This window comes from Myxine glutinosa, chromosome 5 (assembly GCF_964187855.1).
Source record: "Myxine glutinosa chromosome 5, kmMyxGlut1.1, whole genome shotgun sequence".
Classification (NCBI taxonomy): Eukaryota; Metazoa; Chordata; class Myxini; order Myxiniformes; family Myxinidae; genus Myxine; species Myxine glutinosa.
The window spans coordinates 44,934,680-44,958,080 of record NC_136265.1 but is presented as its reverse complement, the minus strand read 5'-3'; the positions used below and the strand labels follow the sequence as shown (position 1 = coordinate 44,958,080).

Sequence of the window (23,401 nt, the reverse complement as noted above, 5' to 3'; positions counted from 1 at the left end):
GGGTGATTTCTAATGTTTGGGGTGATTCCTAATGTTGGGGGTGATTTCTGATGTTTGGGGTGATTTCTAATGTTTGGGGTGATTTCTGATGTTTGGGGTGATTTCTAATGTTTTTGGGGTGATTTCTAATGTTAAGGATGATTTCTAATGTTAGGGGGTGATTTCTAATGTTAAGGATGATTTCTAATTTTAAGGATTATTTCTAATGTTAGGGGTGATTTCTGATGTTAAGGGGGATTTATAATGTTACATTTGGGGTGGACGGTTTTTTTTTTGGTTTTTTTTGTATACATAATCGAGGCTCGTGAATGAGCTAACATTTATCACACAAACAAATCAAACAGACAAGCAAACAAAGTGTATAAAAAGGGGAGTGGTAGACAAGATGGGGAGAGAAGGGGAAGCACATAAACACAACATTTGTGAGGGACATCGGGAATGTGTGGGAGGGAGAGGGCTTGGGGGGAGGCGGCGTGGGAAGGGGTGGGGGGTGGGAGAAGTATAAACACAAGGACACCAAGGACTTCCAGGAAAGAAGTTGGTATTTCAAGAAAGAGGATTTGGGTTGAAATTAGCGGGGGTAGAACAGATCAAGGTGTTGGATGGGGGAAGATAAGAGATGGTGGTGAACAGCTGTTTTAAAGACCTGGAGGGAGGAGTGGGATTGAAGGGAGTGGGGGAGTTTGTTCCAGAGGTGGGAGAAAAGAGGAATGAAAGAGTGAAGGTGAGCAGAGAGTCTTGATTTTGGCAGTTTAACCATAAGAGGGTTGCAGGCAGATCTTGTGCGACCTTTAGGAATATTTGGGGGACAGAGCCCAGATAGAGCTTGGGGGGGGGGGGGGCAAGGCCGGAGAGGAGTCGGTAGAAGACAGAAAGACCACCAACCTGCCTGCGTTGCGTAAATGAAAGGCCCTCGAAGGTAGCTTCATTGCGGGAGATTCCAATGATTCTGAACGCTTTGGTTTCAACAGCGTGAAGACGAGCTAGGTGTGAGGCAGGAGCACCAGCCCAGAGGGGAGAGCAGTATTCCATTGAGCTGTGGATGAAAGCCTTGTATGTGGTGAGGAGCTCAGGTGTGCCAAGTTCTAATGTTCGGGGTGATTTCTGATGTTTGGGGTGATTTCTTATGTTTGGGGTGATTTCTGATGTTTGGGGTGATTTCTAATGTTTTTTGGGCGATTTCTAATGTTAAGGATGATTTCTAATGTTAGGGATGATTTCTAATGTTAAGGATGATTTCTAATGTTAGGGAGTGATTTCTCATGTTAGGGATGATTTCTAATGTTAAGGATGATTTCTAATGTTAGGGAGTGATTTCTCATGTTAGGGATGATTTCTAATGTTAAGGATGATTTCTAATGTTAGGGAGTGATTTCTCATGTTAGGGATGATTTCTAATGTTAAGGATGATTTCTAATGTTAGGGAGTGATTTCTCATGTTAGGGATGATTTCTAATGTTAAGGATGATTTCTAATGTTAGGGAGTGATTTCTCATGTTAGGGATGATTTCTAATGTTAAGGATGATTTCTAATGTTAGGGAGTGATTTCTCATGTTAGGGATGATTTCTAATGTTAAGGATGATTTCTAATGTTAAGGATGATTTCTAATGTTAGGGAGTGATTTCTCATGTTAGGGATGATTTCTAATGTTAAGGATGATTTCTAATGTTAGGGATGATTTCTAATGTTAAGGATGATTTCTAATGTTTGGGGTGATTTCTGATGTTTGGGGTGATTTCTAATGTTTTTTGGGCGATTTCTAATGTTAAGGATGATTTCTAATGTTAGGGAGTGATTTCTCATGTTAGGGATGATTTCTAATGTTAAGGATGATTTCTAATGTTAGGGGTGATTTCTAATGCTAAGGGGGATTTCTAATGTTGCATTCATCGATTTCTAATGTTATCATTCATCGCACGGTTTTTTTTTTGGTTTTTTTTGTACACATAATCGAGGCTCGTGAAAGAGCTAACATTTATCACACAAACAAATCAAACAGACAAACAAACAAAGTGTATAAAAAGGGGAGCGGTAGACAAGATGGGGAGAGAAGGGGAAGCACATAAACACAACATTTGTGAGGGACATCGGGAATGTGTGGGAGGGAGAGGGCTTGGGGGGAGGCGGCATGGGAAGGGGTGGGGGGTGGGAGAAGTATAAACACAAGGACACCAAGGACTTCCAGGAAAGAAGTTGGTATTTCAAAAAAGAGGATTTGGGGTGAAATTAGCGGGGGTAGAACAGATCAAGGTTTTGGATGGGGATAGATAAGAGATGGTGGTGAACAGCTGTTTTAAAGACCTGGAGGGAGGAGTGGGGTCGAAGGGAGTGGGGGAGTTTGTTCCAGAGGCGGGAGAAAAGAGGAATGAAGGAGTGAAGGTGAGCAGAGAGTCTTGATTTTGGCAGTTTAACCAAAAGAGGGTTGCAGGCAGATCTTGTGCGACCTGCAGGAATATTTGGGGGACAGAGCCCAGAGCGAGCTGGGGGGGCAAGGCCAGAGAGGAGTCGGTAGAAGACAGAAAGACCACCAACCTGCCTGTGGTGCGTAAGTGAAAGGCCCTCAGAGGTAGCTTCATCGCGGGAGATTCCAATGATTCTGAACGCTTTGGTTTCAACAACGTGAAGACGAGCTAGGTGTGAGGCAGGAGCACCAGCCCAGAGGGGAGAGCAGTATTCCATTGAGCTGTGGATGAAAGCCTTGTATGTGGTGAGGAGCTCAGGTGTGCCAAGTTCTAATGTTAGGGGGTGATTTCTAATGTTAGGGGTGATTTCTGATGTTGGGGGTGATTTCTAATGTTGGGGGTGATTTCTACTGTTCGTGGTCATTTCTAATGTCAGGGAGGGATTTCTAATGTCAGGGAGGGATTTTTAATGTCAGGGAGGGATTTCTAATGTCATGGAGGGATTTCTAATCTCAGGGAGGGATTTCTAATCTCAGGGAGGGATTTCTAATGTCAGGGAGGGATTTCTAATGTGAGGGAGTGATTTCTAATGTGAGGGAGTGATTTCTAATGTCAGGGAGGGATTTCTAATGTCACGGAGGGATTTCTAATGTTAGGGAGGGACTTCTAATGTCAGGGAGGGATTTCTAATGTCAGGGAGGGATTTCTAATGTCAGGGAGGGATTTCTAATGTCAGGGAGGGATTTCTAATGTCAGAGAGGGATTTCTAATGTCAGGGAGGGATTTCTAATGTCAGGGAGGGATTTCTAATGTCAGGGAGGGATTTCTAATGTCAGGGAGGGATTTCTAATGTCAGGGAGGGATTTCTAATGTCAGGGAGGGATTTCTAATGTCAGGGAGGGATTTCTAATGTCACGGAGGGATTTCTAATGTCAGGGAGGGATTTCTAATGTCAGGGAGGGATTTCTAATGTCAGGGAGGGATTTCTAATGTCAGGGCGGGATTTCTAATGTCAGAGAGGGATTTCTAATGTTAGGAAGGGATTTGTAATTATCGGGTTAGTTATAATGTCAGACAGGGATTTCTAATGTCAGGGAGGGATTTCTAATGTCAGACAGGGATTTCTAATGTCAGGGAGGGATTTCTAATGTCAGGGAGGGATTTCTAATGTCACGGAGGGATTTCTAATGTCAGGGAGGGATTTCTAATGTCAGGGAGGGATTTCTAATGTCAGGGAGGGATTTCTAATGTCAGAGAGGGATTTCTAATGTCAGAGCGGGATTTCTAATGTCAGGGAGGGATTTCTAATGTCAGAGCGGGATTTCTAATGTCAGGGAGGGATTTCTAATGTCAGGGAGGGATTTCTAATGTCAGGGAGGGATTTCTAATGTCAGGGAGGGATTTCTAATGTCAGGGAGGGATTTCTAATGTCAGGGAGGGATTTCTAATGTCAGGGAGGGATTTCTAATTTCAGAGAGGGATTTCTAATGTCAGGGAGGGATTTCTAATGTCAGAGAGGGATTTGTAATGTCAGAGAGGGATTTGTAATGTCAGAGAGGGATTTCTAATGTCAGAGAGGGATTTCTAATGTCAAGGACGGATTTCTCATGTCAGGGAGGGATTTCTAATGTCAGAGAGGGATTTCTAATGTCAGGGAGGGATTTCTAATGTCAGGGAGGGATTTCTAATGTCAGGGAGGGATTTCTAATGTCAGGGAGGGATTTCTAATGTCAGGGAGGGATTTCTAATGTCAGGGAGGGATTTCTAATGTCAGGGAGGGATTTCTAATGTCAGGGAGGGATTTCTAATGTCAGGGAAGGATTTCTAATGTCATTGAGGGATTTCTAATGTCATGGAGGGATTTCTAATGTCAGGGAGGGATTTCTAATGTCAGGGAGGGATTTCTAATGTCAGGGAGGGATTTATAATGTCAGGGAGGGATTTCTAATGTCAGGGAGGGATTTCTAATGTCAGGGAGGGATTTCTCATGTCAGGGAGGGATTTCTAATGTCATTGAGGGATTTCTTATGTCATTGAGGGATTTCTAATGTCAGGGAGGGATTTCTAATGTCAGGGAGGGATTTCTAATGTCAGGGAGGGATTTCTAATGTCATTGAGGGATTTCTAATGTCAGGGAGGGATTTCTAATGTCACGGAGGGATTTCTAATGTCATTGAGGGATTTCTAATGTCATTGAGGGATTTCTAATGTCAGGGAGGGATTTCTAATGTCACGGAGGGATTTCTAATGTCACGGAGGGATTTCTAATGTCAGGGAAGGATTTCTAATGTCAGGGAGGGATTTCTTATGTCATTGAGGGATTTCTAATGTCAGGGAGGGATTTCTAATGTCAGGGAGGGATTTCTAATGTCACGGAGGGATTTCTAATGTCAGAGAGGGATTTCTAATGTCAGGGAAGGATTTCTAATGTCAGGGAGGGATTTCTAATGTCAGGGAGGGATTTCTAATGTCAGGGAGGGATTTCTAATGTCAGAGAGGGATTTCTAATGTCAGGGAGGGATTTCTAATGTCAGAGAGGGATTTGTAATGTCAGAGAGGGATTTGTAATGTCAGAGAGGGATTTCTAATGTCAGAGAGGGATTTCTAATGTTATGGAGGGATTTCTCATGTCAGGGAGGGATTTCTAATGTCAGAGAGGGATTTCAAATGTCAGGGAGGGATTTCTAATGTCAGGGAGGGATTTCTAATGTCAGGGAGGGATTTCAAATGTCAGGGAGTGATTTCTAATGTCAGAGAGGGATTTCAAATGTCACGGAGGGATTTCTAATGTCAGGGACGGATTTCTAATGTCAGGGAGGGATTTCTAATGTCAGGGAGGGATTTCTAATGTCAGGGAGGGATTTTTAATGTCAGGGAGGGATTTCTAATGTCAGGGAGGGATTTCTAATGTCAGGGAGGGATTTCTAATGTCAGGGAGGGATTTTTAATGTCAGGGAGGGATTTCTAATGTCAGGGAGGGATTTGTAATGTCAGAGAGGGATTTATAATGTCAGGGAGGGATTTGTAATGTCAGAGAGGGATTTCTAATGTCAGGGAGGGATTTCTAATGTCAGAGAGGGATTTGTAATGTCAGAGAGGGATTTGTAATGTCAGAGAGGGATTTCTAATGTTAGGGAGGGATTTCTAATGTTAGGGAGGGATTTCTCATGTCAGGGAGGGATTTCTAATGTCAGAGAGGGATTTATAATGTCAGGGAGGGATTTGTAATGTCAGAGAGGGATTTCTAATGTCAGGGAGGGATTTCTAATGTCAGAGAGGGATTTGTAATGTCAGAGAGGGATTTCTAATGTCAGAGAGGGATTTCTAATGTTAGGGAGGGATTTCTCATGTCAGGGAGGGATTTCTAATGTCAGAGAGGGATTTCAAATGTCAGGGAGGGATTTCTAATGTCAGGGAGGGATTTCTAATGTCAGAGAGGGATTTCAAATGTCAGGGAGGGATTTCTAATGTCAGAGAGGGATTTCAAATGTCACGGAGGGATTTCTAATGTCAGGGACGGATTTCTAATGTCAGGGGGGGATTTCTAATGTCAGGGAGGGATTTCTAATGTCAGGGAGGGATTTCTAATGTCAGGGAGGGATTTCTAATGTCAGGGAGGGATTTATAATGTCAGGGAGGGATTTCTAATGTCAGGGAGGGATTTATAATGTCAGGGAGGGATTTCTAATGTCAGGGAGGGATTTATAATGTCAGGGAGGGATTTCTAATGTCAGGGAGGGATTTCTAATGTCAGAGAGGGATTTCTAATGTCAGGGAGGGATTTCTAATGTCAGGGAGGGATTTCTAATGTCAGAGAGGGATTTCAAATGTCAGGGAGGGATTTCTAATGTCAGAGAGGGATTTCAAATGTCACGGAGGGATTTCTAATGTCAGGGACGGATTTCTAATGTCAGGGGGGGATTTCTAATGTCAGGGAGGGATTTCTAATGTCAGGGAGGGATTTCTAATGTCAGGGAGGGATTTCTAATGTCAGGGAGGGATTTATAATGTCAGGGAGGGATTTCTAATGTCAGGGAGGGATTTATAATGTCAGGGAGGGATTTCTAATGTCAGGGAGGGATTTATAATGTCAGGGAGGGATTTCTAATGTCAGGGAGGGATTTCTAATGTCAGAGAGGGATTTCTAATGTCAGGGAGGGATTTCTAATGTCAATCCACTGACCAACCGATTGTCTCGAAGGAATAAAGTTGATCGTAGTTTGCTGCGAAAATGGCAGTAAAATGTTTTTTGTGTTTAAAATCATATCTGATGAAATTTTTCGTTTATATTGAGTTTTTTTTAAGTGGTCAGCTTTCTCACTTCACCACTTCCCTTTTCTGGTTCATCTATCTATAGGTTGCTTTGTTGGGACATGAAAATATGGCAAAAGTAGGTATTTGTAAAGAAACGTGTACATCACTTTGTACTTGAGTAGAAAGGATTTGTGCACGCAAATTGGTCGTTGATTCAATTAATGGCATAAACAATGTATTTGTGCAGATCCGATGGGTGATCTGAACAGATACATGTTGCTTGGTGAAGCGATAAATCGGAAATGCAGGCCATGTGCTCGCATGTCTATTCAGCATTCTGTTAGATCAAATGTGGTCAGTATGGATTGGCACGATAGGTCAGACGTGTGCGCACTTGCCTTTGGCTATCTTGTCTGGGTTCCAATCTCGACCCCACTATAAACTGCCATCCTGGTGTTTCACATGCAGGTCGTGGCATCAATGTGTGCGCCATCCATCAGAAGGATGTTAATCCAGAGGACCTGTCTGCCAGCAGTGGCCATTGGTGGATCTTAATGATCTTCTTCCCCCTAACCCCACCCCACCCCACCCCCAACTCCACTGTGTCTTTTGTGAAGAGTCGGCAAGCCATCGCCGGCACCTTGAAAAAAATTCTAACATTTTCCTGACTTTCTCACCAACTTGGCAAGCATGGCGAGTATGCTAATATATACACCAAAAGTGAGTTGAAGGAGGCCGTCATCCTGCAGTTGAGTGAATATAAACTGATGTGTTTTTCTGATGTTTTGCATTTCAACAATCTCATGTTTCGGTGTATTCTTGTTTTTTACACCCAAGTGACAATGGGTGGTACCGTTGGGGGTGTAATGGCGATAAGTTTGGCTGTTCTTGGCTGCAGTGGAGCTCAGATGGAATCACCCAGCATTCTTATCCTGGTGAGGCAGTGGTAGAAGCTGGCAATGCTTATACAGACAGTAATTATTATCCATTGCACACTGCTTCCACTTAAACCCATTGGTTCTTCCTCACAACCAAACCACAAATCAATGAGTTGAACATTGATGGAAAGTAAAAATTTTGCCCTTACTGTCATATCCATTTGGCATTTCACTGTTTATAAATACTGTAGCAAGTTGCCCGTGCCCACAGGATTCTAAACGGGGGAGGGATGGAGATGGCAAAAAAGGCAAAAAAAAGGTTGACAAAAAAAAACAGGGCAAAAAAAACTTGCCAAAAAAGCATATGGAAAAAACATGGTAAAAAACGGCAAAAACATGGAAAAAACCCGACAAAAACATGGCAAAAAAGAATATGAAAAAACTGCAAAAACATGGCAAAAAAGAATATGGAAAAAACATGGCAAAAAATAATATGGAAAAAACCTGGCAAAAAACGGCATTAACATGGCAAAAACCCGACAAAAACATGGCAAAAAAAAGAATATGAAAAAAACGACAAAAACATGGCAAAAAAGAATATGGAAAAACATGGCAAAAAACGGCAAAAACATGACAAAAAAACCGACAAAAACATGGCAAAAACGAATATGGCAAAAAAGAATATGGAAAAACATGGCAAAAAACGGCAAAAACATGGCAAAAAAGAATATGGAAAAAACGGCAAAAACATGGCAAAAAAGAATATGGAAAAAACATGGCAAAAAACCTGGCAAAAATATGGCAAAAAACCGGCAAAAACATGGCAAAAAAAAGAATATGGAAAAAACGACAAAAACATGGCAAAAAAAGAATATGGAAAAACATGGCAAAAAACGGCAAAAACATGACAAAAAAACCGACAAAAACATGGCAAAAAAGAATATGGCAAAAAAGAATATGGAAAAACATGGCAAAAAACGGCAAAAACATGGCAAAAAAGAATATGGAAAAACGGCAAAAACATGGCAAAAAAAGAATATGGAAAAACATGGCAAAAAACCTGGCAAAAACATGGCAAAAACGGCCAAAACATGGCAAAAAAACGGCCAAAACATGGCAAAAAACAGCAAAAACATGGCAAAAAACGGCAAAAACATGACAAAAACCGACAAAAACATGGCAAAAAAAGAGTATGGAAAAAACATGGCAAAAAACCAGGCAAATACATGGCAAATAAACTGGCAAAAACATGGCAAAAAAACGGCAAAAACATGGCAAAAAAAACCGACAAAAACATGGCAAAAAAAGAATATGGAAAAAACATGGCAAAAAACCCGGCAAAAACATGGCAAAAACATGGCAAAAAAAGAACATGGAATAACATGGCAAAAAAACATGGCAAAAACATGGCAAAAAAACATGGACATGACAAAAAAATATGGTCGTGGCATCAATGTGTGTGCCATCCATCAGAAGGATGTTAAGCCAGAGGACCTGTCTGCCAGCAGTGGCCGTTGGTGGATCTTAATGATCTTCCTCCCCCTCATCCCACCCCACCCCCAACTCCACTGTGTCTTTTGTGAACTGTCGGCAAGCCATCTCCAGCACCTTGAAAAAAATTCTAATATTTTCCTGACTTTCTCGCCAACTCTCGCCAAAAAAACATGCCAAAAAAAACATCGCAAAAAAAAACATGGCAAAGAACATGGCAAAAAATAAAGATGGCAAAAACATGGCAAAAAACATGGCGAAAAAAAATAAAGATGGCAAAAAGCTGGAAAAAAATAAAGATGGAAAAAAATAAAGATGGCAAAAAACATGGCAAAAAAAAAAACATGGCAAAAGAAAACGGCAAAAAAAATTCACATTTATTGCCACATCTGATGCAATTTAAATGCCCTAATGGTGTTGAGGTGCTCCATTTGAAAGTTAGCTCGATATATGTAGTTTTTTGATCCCTAGGTTCCGTAATAAAAAATTGTATTGGTGTCAAAACCAGTGACCAATTGTAAATTAATATTAGGATGTTTAAGTTCATCTTGTGAGCTTATTTCCAGATTTAAAACCATGAACTATTTTTCATACTTGGGTTGTCATAAACCACTTAGGTGCTATATATTTATCACATAAGCAATTGTGGAATCATTTTGGACTGCTCCCGTCGCAATTCTCCAAATTCCGTATTTTGAAAATGCTATTTTAACAATCTTTCTTGTTCGTCCTTCAGTTGTGGTGAAGTCATGTGTTTTCGGTATGGCATTGCTGATCAGACAGCTGCGGCTGACAAAGACATTTTATTATTTGTTTATCAAAGGCTAATTGATGGAAGAGATTGTACGTGCAAGGAAAGGACATTGGGAGACGACGATGCACATTCATATTTTAACTGTAATGTCATGAGGAGACGAGGAGAAATCATCACAGTAAACGAGGTTTGAATCTGGGTTTCCCCAATAGCAGGAACTTTGTACATGTACTCAGATGGGTACACCAAAGTTGTCACTCCAAATTGTCTGGTGTCTGTTTGTCCACTGTCCGCAGTTTCTTGTTGTTGGACAGGTTTCAGCCTGCTGTGCAAGTCTATTATTCTAAGCCGAAAAAACATCACATGATTGCATTATGTCACGATAACCTTGAAATTGACCTAACCAATTAATCATTCATCTTTTGGTGCTTTTTCCTGAAAATATGTTTCTTGACCTCGTTTGTTTAATTTTGTCAACAAAAAATGTCAATTTTTTTTTTCTTTTTTTTTCTGTGCCTGGAATCTTTATCTTTTTTGTTCTCCCTATCCCAGCTGTTGCTTGGCCTCTTATCAATGCTTGTAATGGAGGTGCTCGTTTCATCCTGGTGCTTCATTACACGTGACAAGGTGGGTTTATTAGCCCGTCCCCTGCATAGCAGGAGGTGGGGTATTGTAATCATTTCTGTGTGTCTGCCTGTCCGGGCCGTAACTTTTTTTTTACCATTTGAGCTATTGTCATCAATTTTCAACAAAGCATGATTATGATAATATGGAGAAGACAAAGTAATAATTTTGTCAAAAGGTCAAAGGTCAGCGACATTTAAAATCATCAATTTCTATCCAATTGACCTGAAATTTCAATTTACCATTTGAGTTTTGTCATCAAATTTTCAACAAAGATTTATTATGAGAATATGGAGAAGGCAGATTAATAATTTGGTCAAAAGGTCAGCATCACATAAAATCGTCAATTTTCATCCGATTTACAAAAATCTTGCATATTGGGTCACTGCATTGGTTCACCAATGAAAAGCAACAAGCCGATTGTTTTTTTTAGATGAAATGGTCAAAGGTGAAGGTGGTGTAAAATCACTAATTTTCACCTGATTGACCTGAAATTTCAGGAATTTGCATCACTGAATTGGTTCACTAATCAAAAGGTAGGACTCGATTGTTTGTTTGTTTTTTAGATCAAAAGGTCAAAGGTCAAGGTTTTTTTTTTTTTTTTTTTTTTGTATACTGAATCGAGGCTCATGAAAGAGCTAACATTTATTTCACAAACAAATCAACCAGACAAACAAAATATACAAAAAGAGGGAGCGGAAGACAAGATGGGGAGAGAAGGGGAAGCACACAACCACAACATTTGAGAGCAGGGAGAAGTGTGGGAGGGAGAGGGCTTGGGGGCAGGAGACGTGGGAAGGGGAGGGAGGGGGGTGGGGGGGGGAGAGGTATAAAACACAAGGGGACCGAAATTAGCGGGGGTAGAAAAGATCAAGGTTTTGGATGGGGGAGGATAAGAGATGGTGGTGAACAGCTGTTTTAAAGACCTGGAGGGTGGAGTGGGATTGAAGAGAGTGAGGGAGTTTGTTCCAGAGGTGGGAGAAAAGAGGAATGAAGGAGTGAAGGTGAGCAGAAAGTCTTGATTTTGGCAGTTTAACCATAAGAGGGTTGCAGGCAGATCTTGTGCGACCTGTAGGAATATTTGGGGGACAGAGCCCAGAGAGGGCTGGGGGGGCAAGGCCAGAGAGGAGTCGGTAGAAGACGGAAAGACCACCAACCTGCCTGCGGTGAGTGAGTGAAAGGCCCTTGGAGTTAGCTTCATCGCGGGAGATTCCAATGATTCTGAACGCTTTGGTTTCAACAGCGTGAAGACGGGCTAGGTGTGAGGCAGGAGCACCAGACCAGAGGGGAGAGCAGTATTCCATAGAGCTGCGGATGAAAGCCTTGTATGTGGTGAGGAGCTCAGGTGTGCCAAGGAAGGACTTCGCACGACGGAGGATGCCCAGTCGGCGTCTGGCTTTGGAGGCCAGATTTGAAATGTGGTTTTCCCAGGAAAGATCATGGCAAATAGTGAGACCCAAAAGCTTGAGTGACAGAACTTCTTGGAGAGGATTATTCAGAAAGTGGATGGGAGGGTTTTCCAGTCGGTCTTTTCGGAGAGACATCGTAAGAGTGTGAGATTTATCAGGATTGAAAGACATGTGCCATTTGTTTGCCCAGTCTGTGATTTTGTCCAGGTCTGCAGAGTGTGAGGAGGCTGCAGACTGCCGATCTGAGGGATGAGGAATGGAGCGACAGAGAGTAGAGTCGTCAGCAAAGAGATAGAGAGGATTTTCAAGAGAGTCAGAGAGATCATTGATGAAGACTAGAAAAAGCACAGGGCCCAGAACACTACCTTGGGGAACACCAGCCTGAACAGGAAGAGGAGATGAGAGAAACCCATTCAGGGCCACATGTTGACTACGACCAGAGAGGATGTCCGCCAGCCATGCGTGGAGATTTCCATGGATACCAAAGGAGGAGAGTTTGGTGAGCAGAGCAGGGTGCCAGACCGTATCGAAGGCACGTGAAATGTCAAGGGAGACGGCTCTAATTTCCTGTTTGGCGTTGAGGACCTCCATCCATTGTTGAGAAAGCAGAAGCAGCATGTCCAGAGTAGAGTGACCAGGTCTGAAACCAAATTGATGATCAGAGATCAAGCCATTGGAGAAGAGGAAAGATTTCATATCTGAAGCAATGATGGATTCCATGACTTTGCTGATAATTGGGAGAAGGCTGATTGGTCTGTAGTTGCTGGGATCTGTTTTTGCACCTTTTTTGTGCAAAGCAGTGATGTTGGCTGATTTCCAAGCAGATGGCAGATGACCTTGAGCAAAAGAGAGGGTGAAGAGAACAGAAAGAGGGAGTGAAAGAGCGGAAGCACATGATTTTAGGACCCGTGGGCTGATGCCGTCAGGACCAGTTGCAGAATCAGAGTCGAGGGTTGACAGAAACTTTTCCACCTTGTTAGGAGGAAAGGACACATAGTCCAGGAGCAGCTGGGTACGACTGGGTACGGTGGGTACAGAGAGGGATGGGTTTGGGACACAAGATTTAGAGGCAAACACAGAGTTGAGGCATTCAGCTTTTTCACGTGCGGAGTCAGCCGTTAAGCCGTTTGAGGTGAGGGAGGGGATGGAGGGGGAACAAACACCAGAAACAGATTTGACCAGACGCCACCAGGATTTGGAAGAGGGAGACAGATAAGAGAGTTCGGTCTTGAGAACGGTGAGATATTGTTTCCTGGCTCTCCTGAGGGTGGACACACACTTGTTTCGGGCTTTGTGAAAGGAAATGAGATTTCCTTCCGTTGGATTTGCTTTCCAGGAGACGAAAGCAAGTTGTTTCAGGGCAACAGCCTCACCACAAGATTCCGTGTACCATGGACGGGAAGGTTGCATAAATGAAGGTTGCATAATGGTTGGTTGGTAAATGAAGAGGAAGGTTGCATAAAATCATCAATTTTTGTCCAATTGACCTGAAATTTTAAGAATTTGCCCATTGGGTCACAGAATTGGTTCACCAATCAAAAGCTAGACGATTATTTTTTAGATCTAAATCTCAAAGGTCAGGGCTGCATAAAATCATCAATTTTTATTTTGTATTTTTTAAAAAACTGTTTTCGTTATTTTGAGCATACAGAAGAAGAGGACGACGACAGAATACAAACAGACACGGATGGGCTTTGCATTTTCACATGCTTTCTAGTTATTCTTATTATTTTTACGGGTCGCTAAGGTTCATACAGGGACTGTGCACAAATCACACAAACACATGCGCAAAGAGGCTTTAGACAACACAGCCGCCGACTTTGGGGAAGTGATGTATCTGCCCAGAGAACTGTTGTTGCTGGTGGTGCTATTTTGTCTCGTTTATTTTTTCCCCTCCACAGTCATGCGCCCCACCACACCACACTCCCCTCTCACCAAATCCCCTTTTTCTCATTAGATGCAAACCCATTGGGTTTATCTCTGCCCTATCCTCTAAATGCTGAGTGTCAAGCAAGAATGCAACACTCCCAGTGTTTAAATCTTTGGAATCTAATCATCGACCTCAGACTCGCACACTCCCAGACTTAAACCATAATGCTACTAAGTCTGGAAAATGATGATTTCAAATAAAATATTTTTATTTGCTTATGTTTACATTTTTGCTTCCACTTTATTATTTTTGAGATAAAACAAAAAATACCAAAAGGATTGCATCTTGAATTAAAATGTCTTTCTTCGAGTAAGTGTTTTGCTCACGACGCTTGCTGCACTTTTAATAATCCACAACTTACTTCTTCTTCTTTAATGGCCACAATTATTCCCACATTCATGTGGGGTTGGCCCAAGGGAAGCTTTTGGCCCAAGTTTTTCACGAACCAGCAGGTGAGGCCTGATGCTCGACTACATAGTTAGGGTGGGATTTGAACCCAGGCTAGATGGCTTAGGTGAGTGTACATAGCTGTAGGACATCTTGCCAACCCAATTATTCAATATTGATTATATCATTACGTATATTTTATTTACGATTACACCGTTGCCTTTTGTGCCGAATAAATATACGAGTTTTCTTTGCTTTCGACAGAAATGTGTCTTCACGTTGCTGAATTATGTCGCGTCCCACAAAGAAGAAGTTCTTGCTTTGCTGGCTGTTGGGCACCTCCTCATGGTAAAATTACTGTCGATTTAGCATGTCATTATCAGTTACATGCCGGTTAAATAATAATAATAACAATAATTACTGATATTATTTTTCTTTTTTTCTTAAATCACACATTATTGTAATTAGTATCGGTTAAATAATAACAATAATTACTGATATTATTTTTCTTCTTTTCTTAGATCACACATTATTGTACTTAGTATCGGTTAAATAATAACAATAATTACTGATATTATTTTTCTTTTTTTCTTAGATCACACATTATTGTAATTAGTATCGGTTAAATAATAACAATAATTACTGATATTATTTTTCTTTTTTTCTTAGATCACACATTATTGTAATTAGTATCGGTTAAATAATAACAATAATTACTGATATTATTTTTCTTTTTTTCTTAGATCACACATTGTAATTATTATCGGTTAAATAATAACAATAATTTCTGATATTATTATTCTTTTTTTCTTAGATCACACATTATTGTAATTAGTATCGGTTAAATAATAACAATAATTACTGATATTATTTTTCTTTTTTTCTTAGATCACACATTATTGTAATTATTATCGGTTAAATAATAACAATAATTACTGATATTATTTTTCTTTTTTTCTTAGATCACACAATATTGTAATTAGTAGAGAGCTTTGTAAGCGAACCTCTATGCCAATTGCATGTATATGTAAATCCATTCAAAATTTCATTTTCATTTCAAATTTCACAATTTTTTTTTCAAATTTCACAAAAAAAAATTTTTCAAAATTTTCCCCATTCCCTTGGGGACAAAATTCCATGTTGTCATTTGAAATGTCCCTTCCATGATCCGCCATCTTGCTCACGTGATCTTGCTTTGGTCTGGCGCGACCGATAAATTATTTTCACCTGTTGATTACAATTATTTTCACCTGGTGATTAAAATCAAGAAATTACAATACAGTACTGCACAGAACGGATTTTGAATTCGAAACCACTCATCATTTATGCCAGCTACACCGACTTCTTTTTTCCACCAGCTGCACCGGCTTCAGCTTTCCGCCAGCTACACCGACTTCATTTAAGCCAGGTACACCGATTTCAGTACGTACCTGCCAGTCGGCCCTACTTACCTGGTCCAGTCGACTAGAAGTCTAGACTATATAGCCTACAGTAGGTAAGTTCTGCATTCTATCCCAATCTATCCATTCAATAAAATTAATTTGAATTTTAATTCTAAGCCCAAGATCAAACAACCTAGCCTAGCTAGGCCTAGGCCTACAGATGTTTGCGAGGGCTGCATACTCGATCGACTGACTATTGTCGACGAAGCTCTCACTCTACGCAATGCGTATTCATATTATAGGTTAAATAATAACAATAATTACTGATATTATTTTTCTTCTTTTCTTAGATCACACATTATTGTACTTAGTATCGGTTAAATAATAACAATAATTACTGATATTATTTTTCTTTTTTTCTTAGATCACACATTATTGTAATTAGTATCGGTTAAATAATAACAACAATTACTGATATTATTTTTCTTCTTTTCTTAGATCACACATTATTGTAATTAGTATCGGTTAAATAATAACAATAATTACTGATATTATTTTTCTTTTTTTCATAGATCACACATTATTGTAATTAGTATCGGTTAAATAATAACAATAATTACTGATATTATTTTTCTTTTTTTCTTCCATCACACATTATTGTAATTAGTATCGGTTAAATAATAATAATTACTGATATTATTTTTCTTTTTTTCTTTGATCACACATTAATGTAATTATTATCGGTTAAATAACAATAATTACTGATATTTTTTTTCTTTTTTTCTTAGATCACACATTATTGTAATTAGTATCGGTTAAATAATAACAATAATTACTGATATTATTTTTCTTTTTTTCTTAGATCACACATTATTGTAATTAGTATCGGTTAAATAATAACAATAATTACTGATATTATTTTTCTTTTTTTCTTCCATCACACATTATTGTAATTGGTATCGGTTAAATAACAACAATAATTACTGATATTATTTTTCTTTTTTTCTTAGATCACACATTATTGTAACTAGTATCGGTTAAATAATAACAATAATTACTGATATTATTTTTCTTTTTTTCTTAGATCACACATTATTGTAATTAGTATCGGTTTAATAATAACAATAATTACTGATATTATTTTTCTTTTTTTCTTAGATCACACATTATTGTAATTGGTATCGGTTAAATAATAACAATAATTACTGATATTATTTTTCTTTTTTTCTTAGATCATACATTATTGTAATTAGTATCGGTTAAATAATAACAATAATTACTGATATTATTTTTCTTTGTTTCTTAGATCACACATTATTGTAATTAGTATCGTTTTTCTTACAAACAATACATTTTTATTTATATTGAGCCTCAAATTAAATAATTTGTGATGGTTTATTTTGCATCTCAAATCAGGTAGTTTGTATATTCATTGGTCTATCTCCAGCTCTAACCCTAATCCAAAATTTGTCTTACATTTGAAGAACCCAAAATGTGAAAAATAATTGTCATCTTACCATCAAAACTTACTGGTGTTGGCTTAGTGGTTAGGGTGCCGGCTTGGGATCCTAGGATCCTGGGTTCGAATCCTGGTCGATCGCTGAATGAACGCCAGAGGGGTTGACTCAGCCTGTCATCCTTCCGAGGTCGGCATATTGAGTACCAGTTCACTGGTAATTCCCTGTGTGTCGCAAGAGTCGACTAACAGGATTGGTGGCAGGAAGGGCATCCGGCCGTAAAACATTGCTTCAAAAAGGGGACCATGGTGCCCGAAAAAGGCCAACCCCTGCTTTGCAGGGAAAAATAGCCTCTAAAGGTGGTTCTTTCATCAAAACTACCCCCTTATGTCTAGAGAATAACGCAGGAACAACAGAAAATATACACTAAATGGAGTGCACTTGACATCATGGGAAGGATATTGGTCGACAGTGAGAGGAATAGTATTGCAATAGCTCTGTGTGTGTATGTGTATGTGTGTATGTATGTATGTATCTGAGAAGTAAACTGGGCTATCACACATCTCAGGCCAACTTGATTTCAGTGCACTAAATTAATATTTCAAAGGGATGGTGGGATGGCCTAGAGGCACACATGCTCGCCTCTGAGCTGTCTGGCATGGTTTTGAATCTCAACCCAGCTGTAAACTGTCATTCTAGTGCGAGCTATCGCAGGCACTCTGAACAAATTCCTGCCCTAACTTACAGGGGGCACTGCATCAGCAGTACAGCCAGCCGCCCTCCCTACAATGGTGCAACCAGCACCTGCAGGCTGCATACGAAATGAAGTAGTCATTAAAAGTCTGTACCTCTTCAGTGTTCATGGCAGCATTCAACAAAATGTTTGAGGGTCGTACTGATCTTTGTTGATGATAATTGAATGGGATTTTAAATGAGAACCTGCATCATGTTGGATAGCTATTATAGGTCATCATCATGGCATATACATTTTTATTTTTTAAATGTGTATATATATATATATTTTTTTTTTTATGTGTATATATATATATATATATTTATATACATATATTTGCAACACAGTGTATGTATTGTGACACAGTATATATATATACACACAGTATATGTATTGATAAGTGTCCCCAGATGGATCATGGCACAATATGACATTAGTTACATACGATTAAGCAAAAATGGAGTTTTTTCCCTCTTTCCTCGTATTCCCATACAACCCCATTCCTTCCCTGACTTATAGCTCATACAAAACATTATTTCCCCTTTTCTCCACTCGACCCTCTATTTGCTCCCCCATCCTCCATAACTCCAATCTGCTCCCTTTTTGTTTCCAACCCTTCCCCATGCCTTCATTTTCTCAAATGTATTTTTCTCAATCTACTCCACCACCACTCTTGCACCTGTAATATATCAATGGCACATGTACTTGCATAAACAATATAACAGATGTGCGTTTGCAAAATTGTAACCCCACCCGGCCCAAAAAATGGTGATAATTAAGATTTATCTGGATGTTGTGATGTTATCGCCCTTTTTTCAGCTTATTGTGGCCGTTGTTGGAGTACTTCTGCTTTGTGCTCTGTTTCACCCGGTTGGATATATCGATGAGGAAGACACTGCTATGTAAGACCCGTTCATATACACTTATGTCTTATATATAACCCTTGGACAAGCTACCATTGACTTGCAATAGTTAACCTTTAGCTTCATCCAGCACAGCACAGTATGATAGTTTCAGGTGGATTGCTGATAAAGAGTGAATTATGCATTATGAGTGATAGCCCAGACAACGACTGAAGGATATAACATAGGGGGTTTAATAAAACTTTAATAGAAATATGTTTTTTTATTAGAAAGTTGGCCCATTTTCAGATGCTTATGAGTACATTCATTAATTATAGACCACAAGATGATGAAAAATGGCTCAGCATAGTTGTGTCATGGTTTAGTAGCTCTGGGTGGGTCTTGAGGTGGTCTTACTTTTCCCAAAAACCTTTCTTTGGCTTTGTGATTACTGATATACCTGAGAGGTACTTGAAGGACACTTGAAATCATGTTATCGATAACGCTTAAAGACAAGCCTGGTGTTGGCAAACGGTTAAGGTGGCTGGCTTGAGATCTAAGGGTCCTGAGTTTGAGCGCCTCTCGTGCTGTTGAATTAACACCAGGTGGGTTGACTCAGCCTGTCATCCTTCCGAGGTCAGTAAAATGAGTACCAGATTACTGGTGCATCAGCAACACAGCCGCGCTTCCAGATAATGAGACTAACAGCAGCTACAGGCTCCATACAAACCACCATGGCCCTATCGTCTGGGATAACCCAGACGCGACAACTGAAGGATAGCCAAGACAACAACTGAAGGATAGCCCAGGCGACAACTGAAGGATAGCCCAGACGCGATAACTGAAGGATAGCCCAGACGACAACTGAAGGATAGCCCAGACGACAACTGAAGGATAGCCAAGACGACAACTGAAGGATAGCCCAGACGCGATAACTGAAGGCGACCGTTGAAGACAAGACGACCGTTGAAGACTGAAGGAAAGACAAGACGACCGTTGAAGGATAGCCCAGACAACAACTGAAGGATAGCCCAGACGACAATTGAAGGATAGCCAAGACGACCATTGAAGGATAGCCCAGACAACAACTGAAGGATAGCCCAGACGACAACTGAAGGATACCCCAGACGACAACTGAAGGATAGCCCAGATGACAACTGAAGGATAGCCCAGACGACAACTGAAGGATATCCCAGACGACAACTGAAGGATAACCCAGACGACAACTGAACGATAGCCCAGACCACAACTGAACGATAGCCCAGACGACAACTGAATGATAGCCCAGACGACAACTGAAGGATAGCCCAGACGACAACTGAACGATAGCTCAGACGACAACTGAACGACAGCACAGACGACAAGTGAAGGATAGCCCAGACGACAACTGAAGGATAGCCAAGACGATAACTGAAGGATAGCCCAGATGACAACTGAACGATAGCCCAAACGACAACTGAAGGATAGCCCAGACCACAACTGAACGATAGCCCAGACGACAACTGAAGGATAGCTCAGACGACAACTGAAGGATAACCCAGACGACAACTGAACGATAGCCCAGATGCTACCATTGACTTGCAATAGTTAACCTTTAGCTTCATCCAGCACAGCACAGTATGATAGTTTCAGGTGGATTGCTGATAAAGAGTGTTCGTGCAAAAGCCCAGGCGACAAAAAAGCCCAGGCGGCAAAAGCCCAGGCGATAGCCCAGGCGACAACTGAAGGATAGCCAAGACGACCGTTGAAGGATAGCCCAGACAACAACTGAAGGATAGCCCAGACGACAACTGAAGGATAGCCAAGACGACCATTGAAAGATAACCCAGACAACAACTGAAGGATAGCCCAGACGACAACTGAAGGATAGCCCAGACGACAACTGAATGATAGCCCAGACCACAACTGAACGATAGCCCAGACCACAACTGAAGGATAGCCCAGACGACAATTGAAGGATAACCCAGACGGCAACTGAACGATAGCCCAGACCACAACTGAACGATAGCCCAGACGACAACTGAATGATAGCCCAGACGACAACTGAAGGATATCCCAGACGACAACTGAACGATAGCTCAGACGACAACTGAACGACAGCACAGACGACAACTGAAGGATAGCCCAGACGACAACTGAAGGATAGCCAAGACGATAACTGAAGGATAGCCCAGATGACAACTGAACGATAGCCCAGACGACAACTGAAGGATAGCCCAGACCACAACTGAACGATAGCCCAGACGACAACTGAAGGATAGCTCAGACGACAACTGAAGGATAGCCCAGACGACAACTGAAGGATAGCCCAGACCACAACTGAAGGATAGCCCAGACCACAACTGAACGATAGCCCAGACGACAACTGAAGGATAGCCCAGACGACAACTGAACGATAGCTCAGATGACAACTGAACGATAGCCCAGACGACAACTGAAGGACAGCCCAGACGACAACTGAAGGACAGCCCAGACGACAACTGAAGGATAGCCCAGACGACAACTGAAGGACAGCTCAGACGACAACTGAAGGACAGCCCAGACGACAACTGAAGGACAGCCCAGACGACAACTGAAGGACAGCCCAGACGACAACTGAAGGACAGCCCAGACGACAACTGAAGGACAGCCCAGACGACAACTGAAGGACAGCCCAGACGACAACTGAAGGACAGCCCAGACGACAACTGAAGGACAGCCCAGACGACAACTGAAGGACAGCCCAGACGACCCCTTAAGGATAGCCCAGACGACCCCTCTAGGATAGCCCAGATGACCCTTGAAGGGTAGCCCAGATTCCCTGAAGGATAGCCCAGATTCCCTGAAGGGTAGCCCAGATGACCCTTGAAGGATAGCCCAGATGACCCCTCAAGGATAGCCCAGATGTCCCTTGAAGGACAGCCCAGATGGCCCTTGTATACAGTTCTATCCTGCTGCGCCGTCACGTGATGTCATGAGTTGCTTTCTCACGTCTCACACGAATAACGTCGACAATGGTGAACACGAACGTCACTCTTGGCATTTTTGCACGAGAGCGATTGCGTAATTACGTCAGCTTCATTAATCTCCCCCCGCACACCACAAAAAAAAACATGCTACTCACTTCCTCTCCTCCTGTTGCTTCTTCTTCTGATGCAACACCCTCCGTAGGTTAGAGCAGGAAATTTTAATTTGTTCAGAGTGCCGGCGATAACTCGCCGACTCTTCACAAAGGACACTGGGGGATTTTTACGTGACATTCGTCACGTGACCTATTGTCACGAACGGACGTCACGTGACCTATTGTAAGCGGCAAGTTACCCCTTCCAAATCCATTGAAGGCATTATACTTTCCTATCCCACAAAAATGAGATTATTATGTTGCTCTTGCACTAGAACACTGCTGTCTGTGCGTCATGGCGTGGAGAACAGCGAAGCCGATGATGAAGACTCGAAGAGTCAGGCAGAAATTTCCAATGATGCAGATGACACATCTGGTGGAATCTACGAGGCAGATTTATTTTGCAATAATAGTGGATGAAGACTTCTTGTTGTTGAATGATTTTTTTTTTCAGAATAAAGTTTGAAAACTATAGAATAAAATTTTTCAAAATGGAGGATTCCGGTAAAATAAATCACGAGTTTGACTGTTTGCCGCCTTTTAAAGAAGTGCGTAGACAAACATCGAATTTGATGCAGAAGCTTGTTAAATATAATTTTTTGTTACTTTAATTTTCCAATTTGTTCATCTTTTGTGAAATAAACTTGATTGAAACAATAAAGTTTAATCTGGGAGCCATGTTTGTGTGAGGGTGCGTGGCGATGTTCCATGATCCACCATTGTAACATATTGTGATGACCACCTGGTCCATTCGGACACCTGTGTGACGGTCGTTCCCCGAAATAACTCCAAGAGAACGGCACGTCTTTGAAAGACCATGATCGTCAGTCGCTCCAGAACTTCCCACTGGATCCAACGCCAAATGTTGTGTTACCGTACAAAGAAGGTCAGAAACGAGCGAGTACCGTGCTGCGGCACGACTTTGAAAGACCATGATCGTCAGTCGCTCCAGAACTTCCCACTGGATCCAACGCCCAATGTGTTACCGTACAAAGAAGGTCAGAAACGAGCGAATATCGTGCTGCGGCACGACTTTGAAAGACCACGATCGTCAGTCGCTCCACGAACTTCCCGCTGGATCCAACGCCCAATGTTGTGTTACCATATAAAGAAGGTCGGAAACGATTGAGTACCGTGCCGCAGCACATCTTTGAAAGACCATGATCGTCAGTCGCTCCAGAACTTCCCGCTGGATCCAACGCCCAATGTTGTGTTAACGTATAAAGAAGGTCGGAAATGATTGAGTACCGTGCCGCGGCGCATCTTTGAAAGACCATGATCGCCAGTCGCTCCAGAACTTCCCGCTGGATCCAACGCCCAATATTGTGTTACCGTATAAAGAAGGCCGGAAACGAGCGAGTACCGTGCCACCGATCACAGAACTGCTCTTAATTAGTTGGACGAACAAGACCAATAATTATGTAGTCGTTTCTAGTTCAATTAATTATTAAGTTCAATCAGTCCTGGTCAAACACCTTCAGCTGTCTTATGCCTCCATCAGCACGGATCAGAATGGACAGAATAAGTCGAGCTGGATTCAAATATGTATTAACAAGGGGTCACATATTCAAAAAGCATATATTTCCACAGCCATTTATGTACGAAATAGAAGATTGCTCACATCACGTATACAATCTCACTTATCCCCTAATGGACATTCACGCCCTCGGAACCTTATCAGTCACTTAGCAGCTTTACAATGGCATGGCGGCACATGCATCCGGGGAAAGGAGAGATGGGGAAAGGGCAAGATAAG

General features: G+C 41.3%; 1 protein-coding gene across 3 annotated transcripts in view; it reads left to right on the top strand.

Moving 5' to 3' along the window:
• The window catches only part of LOC137427575 (uncharacterized), a 90,339-nt gene extending 68,016 nt beyond the window's left edge, over positions 1–22,323 (top strand). For all 3 annotated transcript variants that reach the window (XM_068117172.2, XM_078778002.1, XM_078778003.1), the window contains exons 4-8: positions 7,496–7,593; positions 10,334–10,408; positions 14,396–14,479; positions 18,523–18,605; positions 21,921–22,323. In XM_068117172.2, the coding sequence (XP_067973273.1) occupies positions 7,496–7,593; positions 10,334–10,408; positions 14,396–14,479; positions 18,523–18,605; positions 21,921–22,065 (485 nt within the window). In that variant the 3' untranslated portion in view covers positions 22,066–22,323. The remainder of the gene's footprint in view (positions 1–7,495; positions 7,594–10,333; positions 10,409–14,395; positions 14,480–18,522; positions 18,606–21,920) is intronic.
• The last annotated feature ends 1,078 nt before the right edge of the window (positions 22,324–23,401 follow it).